The 5,308-nt window shown below is 36.5% G+C and overlaps 1 protein-coding gene across 1 annotated transcript in view; it reads left to right on the top strand.

The window, feature by feature from the left end:
- The window catches only part of LOC107732745 (CUB domain-containing protein 1-like), a 14,365-nt gene that overhangs the window by 3,928 nt on the left and 5,129 nt on the right, over nt 1-5,308 (top strand). The window contains exons 5-8 of the mRNA XM_016544164.1: nt 2,682-2,879; nt 3,310-3,687; nt 3,801-4,154; nt 4,271-4,352. Coding sequence (XP_016399650.1) covers nt 2,682-2,879; nt 3,310-3,687; nt 3,801-4,154; nt 4,271-4,352 — 1,012 coding nt within the window. The remainder of the gene's footprint in view (nt 1-2,681; nt 2,880-3,309; nt 3,688-3,800; nt 4,155-4,270; nt 4,353-5,308) is intronic.

Below are 5,308 nucleotides of genomic sequence, written 5' to 3'. Positions count from 1 at the left end.
GTTGCTAAAAAGAACATTATGTTGTGTATTTGGTGTGATGCAATGTGTTTATGCGGTTTAAGGTTCAAAAAACACATTATTTTCCACATACTGTACATTATTGTGTCTCCTTTATGCCGCGCCTTTCTGAAGCGCGTCGATTTTTACAAAGCGGTCTGAAAAGCAAGGTGTGCTGTGATTGGCCAGCTATCCAGTGCGTTGTGATTGGCCGAATACCTCAAGCATGTGACGGAAATGTTACGCCCCTCACCATACTGTAATGCCGTGTCCCGGAGCGATGAGACAAAACCAGTGAAACCCATTATAAACGAGGCATTTGTTGCATCCAGTGGGGACATAATTACGGATTATAATGACTTATACTGTCTTTTTACACGTTGCGTTGCATCGCGCCGCGTAAACATAAAACCATGTCTGCATTTGTGATCGGAGAAACGACAAACAACAAGCGCTACTCTACACTGCTCAAAACTCGCGTTTGAATCGTCAGTGGCAAATTCTTTAAATATGAAAACATACTTACAGTCTGTGAGTCAGAAGCGCCAGACTGTCCTTGCAAAGTTGGAACTGCCCCACTTTATAGAAACAGACACCGGCATTGTAGTCTACTCTCACAGGAAACAGTCCTCATCCTCCATAAAATGCGCTGCAAACACATCTGAATATTTGGGTTGAATATTCAACTTAACCACTGATTTCTAGTTGTGTCCTCTTTTGAAAAGGCTAAACAAAGTAGTTTCGCTTTCACAAAAAAAACTGTGAGCGAAAAAAAATATATATATATATATATATATATATATATATATAAGTTTGCGTGCCTGTATCTTAAGAAGTATTAAATATATCTCAATATACTTTTAGATTCTTGTCTTAACAAACTTAATTTTTGATTTGTCCATTTTTTAAGGAGCTATATGGTTCAATCTCAGAGATATTGGGGCTCTCGATGCGACTCCATGTGCACATTTTTGAATTTGTCCCATTGTTAGTGGTCAAAAACCCTGATTTCATTCACATAGATTGTGTAAACAGTGTAACCACCAGCTTGTTTCTCTTTACTGTCGTTCTCGAACACTGGGTTTAGAAGGGTGAATCTCAAGATTTGCTGCATTTGCATGTGACTATTTTCATGACACATTTTAAATTTTGTTTGATTGATTGTTTTATCTTTATTGATCTACTTTGATTACACAAGGCCTTACTTTGATTGAGCCATCTGTTGTGTCATTATGGAAAACCCAAGCAAGCAGTTCCAGGCAATGACTCATGAATACAGGATATACAGTAAGAAGAGAGCTTTTTTTTTTTCAGTGGATTGTGAAGAGGCTCAGGTTTCACAGGAGGTGCTTTTTAAGCTACTTCAGTTAGCCTTGCTTTTTAACTTGTTTAATCAGGGTGGGGAAGGATGAAATATAGAGCAGCAGTCATTGATTCAGTGTTGAATCAACACTCATTTCAGACAACCATGACAAACATTAAATTAAATGAACTTAGTTTCAGTTATATTCTATGGATTTTTGCTTTATTTACCTTTTCAATTTCATCCATTGTCTAAATATTTTTTATCATGTCAAAGTAACACGTCAACGTTACAATTATAGCAAGAGTCACGTTAAATTTATCCAGATCAAACATTTTTAAAGCCGTTATGCCCTTATGCATGGTGAACTTAATTTGTGTAAAATCATGCATGAAAGATTCACACAGAAGGAAACGTTTTTCTAATGTGTTGAATGAGTAGATAAATTGACTAACATATTTTGAAACATATTTGACAAAGTAACTTGTGGTACAAATTTAAATGTTCAACTTGCTCATTACTTCCAAAAAGTAATTGCTATTGCAAAACACATATGACTGATTATGTTTACATGAACACCCAATAAACCGCTTATTTTGAGAAAGCTGTTTATCACATGAAAGCGACATTCATGTTTACGTGCGCTGTGTTAGCAGCATATTCTTCATTTATAACCCGGGTAAAGATGCAGTGCCATAACTTTAGACATCCCATGCACATGCACACTCTTCAAAAACCTGTAAGAACACCACTTATGCATTTACATGACCACATAAGCCAGTTCTATAGCAGAAATCCAGGTGTGTTCAATTGCTTTCTCCTACTCCCTTAAATGGCGTAGTGAAAGTGCAGTTTACAGAATGTTTCAGAACACTGTTCTGTGAAAACCCGAGAATAAACCGCTTTCTTGTGCATGGAAACAATATCTGCAGGATCTATGAATTGGACGTTATTTTTGGACACTCTAATATCAACTTTGGCCAATAACAATGTTCAGTTCTTTGTAAACTTTGTCAGTTCCACATTTGACAGCTTTGTCAATGGATCGCAAACCATTTGACAAATTTTAAGAAAATGTATGGTAAATGTTTTCTTTCCAGCAGGTTTGTTGTGCCTTTTTTTCTATCATTGAATTTGTTCATACTCTATATATCAGCATTAAATCACCAATCAGCCACCCTGCCTTCTAGATATCAGCCAGTGAAAATCCTCATTGGTCAACCACTAATAATTTAAATTTAAATCTGTAATGTGTGTGTAATTATTTTATCTTTTGATCACTCCGTAAGATTTATTTTGTGAAAATGACCGACTGACTGCACCTACCTATTTCATATAATGCTTATATATCTATGTTTTCTTATTCTTTTGACTGTTGCAGGGCAATGTGAAGGGGATCTGCCTGAGAAGCAGGTACTACAGATACATGTGAAGAAAAAGGATCCCAAGTCAGCCTGTGTGTTGAAACTGGATTCTGTCAGAATGGACACAATCACCATAGCTTCAGGGAACCACTTTGTCCTGAACTCCTTTGACTGTAACAAGGATGAAGTAGAGTTGACTGTCAGCCAGACCATAGGTACTGAACTGTGTGATGTGATGCTTTGATACAGATTTCACACTGTACTCTGGTGTCACTATTAGAACAGAAGACTCATCAGCTAAATCTATATTTAACATGTTATTTAAACGGGACAAGTACATGGACATGGACCAAAATCTTAAAAAAAACATTTTTTATATGTAGTAGTCCCTAAACTTCCCAGGTACCCTCATAGTGCTGAACACTAGCTGATAAAACAAAGCATTGACAGCCAATCGAAATCCATCCAACTTTAAAGAGCTCCAGTATTTAAAATGGCAGTGCACACTTAGAAGAACACCATTGTGTGAACAGTTATATAGTTATCATTCTCTGTGTGAACGGGCCTTTACACTCCTTATTGGCCCCTAACAATGAAATATTCCTCTATTCATCATCACACTACTTTGTGTTTCTTTATCAACAGAATGTAAAGAATGGAGAGACTGTGCCTCCACTTCATTCCCTCTAACTTTCAACTACGAGCAGCAGTGTATCCCAGGCGTTTTGAAGACGATCATCTGGCTCCTTCATGGCCCTCAGAACAGTGCAGTGGAGCTTCAGTCTCCTGCGGGAGATCTGCGTTACTGTCCGCCTGAAGACAAATGCAACAGCATCATCCTCCTAAATGTGTCCCATGTTAACCCTGGCATCACTCTTGGGCAGTTTTGTCCAAAGGGAACCATTCAGAAAATCCAAATCCGTGAATCCAAGATTGCAATAACTGCCTCCGTCACGAGTTTCAATGACCGGAATTTGGCAACTAAACCCGTCTTAACCTATTCATTTACACAAGACATATCAGGCAAGTGCTTTCATTATAAATCCATAAACCGGTAGCTCAGATATCTTCAGTGCAAGTGGCTTGATATCAAAAATCCGTTTTTGAGTCTTTACTGTTCTGCCTTCCTCATACAGAGCACTATATATTCACTGTGGCACCAAAAATGGATAACCCTACAGTGTTGGCGACCCCAGCCTGGCCGTCTGGCATGAAAGCGTCTAGTACTGTGTCCTGGATTGTTAACCTGGAGCCTCAGTTTAAAAGCAATCTGAAGTTCAGAAATGTCAGCCAACCCAAGTGTAAGGAGGTGCACACAAACATTGCAGTGCAGACCATTCGCTCTCAAACAACGCTGTACAGCACTAAAAAAGATGAGAAGATGAAGGATCTCCTGGTTCCAGAAAGTTTTTATCTGAACATGACTAACTGCAAGTCACCGACAGGAGCCTTCCGGGCGATGATGGAGATCACGCTGCAAAACGGCACAAGTGAGAGAGCCTTACCTGGCAACTTACCTTCTGCTGTTCACTAAATTCCCACTAGAATTTCCATGTAAGAAACACTTTAAGAAAAGATGAAGTGAATTTTATTGTCATGTTTTCAGGTAAGCTTTTGGGCATCATCCTGAGTATTGTGGGAGTTGTGTTGGTGATTGTAACAGCCGTGGGGATCTGGTTTGTTCTCAGGTGAGAATTATAAACATGGTTTAAATACAGCTGCAAGCAGCAAAAAGCTTTTTAAGGACTTTAGGTGCATGCATAGATATTGTATGTTATTTAATAAGCCCGTAACTGCTTAAATCTGAGATGAAAAAAGACGTTTATATCAATTTCAGGTAATTTACCATAGAAATTAGTGCTGTCAAACGATTAATCGCATCCAAAATAAAAGTTTTCGTTTACATAATATACGTGTGTGTACTGTGTATGTTTATTATGTATATACACACACATGAAAAATATGTTTTGTTTATATATAACATATATAATTTATATTATATATAAATATTAATATGAATATAAATATATATATACATATAAATATTTTTCAAATATATACATGTATGTGTGTGTATATTTAGATAATAAATATACACAGCACACACATATTATGTAAACAAAAACTTTTATTTTGGATGCGATTAATCGCGATTAATCGGTTGACAGCACTAATAGAAATATACAATTTTTCACCTGTACAACTGTTATAGCGCCACCTATTGTCCAATCCTCATAAAAGTTTTCATGCTTGTTTACAATCTTATGTCACATGTGCCTGCTATGAAGGTCTGAGATTTCGTTTAGGTACTTTAGGCTGTTTTGTATACTATAAAATATGGGTAATGCCTAATGCTTCTATAGCCAAGCAAATATTACAGTTCAATATTTTTTGATAATTATTGATCTAGGGTGTCCAGAAATGTATTCTCCACTGGTTTTGTAAAGTTTGAGCAAAACACCCAGGGCTAGTTTCGTAAAATTTGTTTTTTTTTAATAATCTCAAATATTTAACGAACAATTTGAATGATAGCAGTGATTCTTATTTTTTTTAGCTTTATTTTTTTGTTTTCATTTAAATGTTTTAGTTTTGAAATGTTGTTGTATGCATTTGTCATTTTTATTTAATTTCTTTTATTTTCTTA

This window comes from Sinocyclocheilus rhinocerous, unplaced genomic scaffold, assembly GCF_001515625.1.
Source record: "Sinocyclocheilus rhinocerous isolate Xijiao unplaced genomic scaffold, SAMN03320098_v1.1 scaffold369, whole genome shotgun sequence".
Taxonomy (NCBI): domain Eukaryota; kingdom Metazoa; phylum Chordata; class Actinopteri; order Cypriniformes; family Cyprinidae; genus Sinocyclocheilus; species Sinocyclocheilus rhinocerous.
Note: the sequence above shows the minus strand (reverse complement) of the source record. Positions and strands in the feature narration are given on the sequence as shown.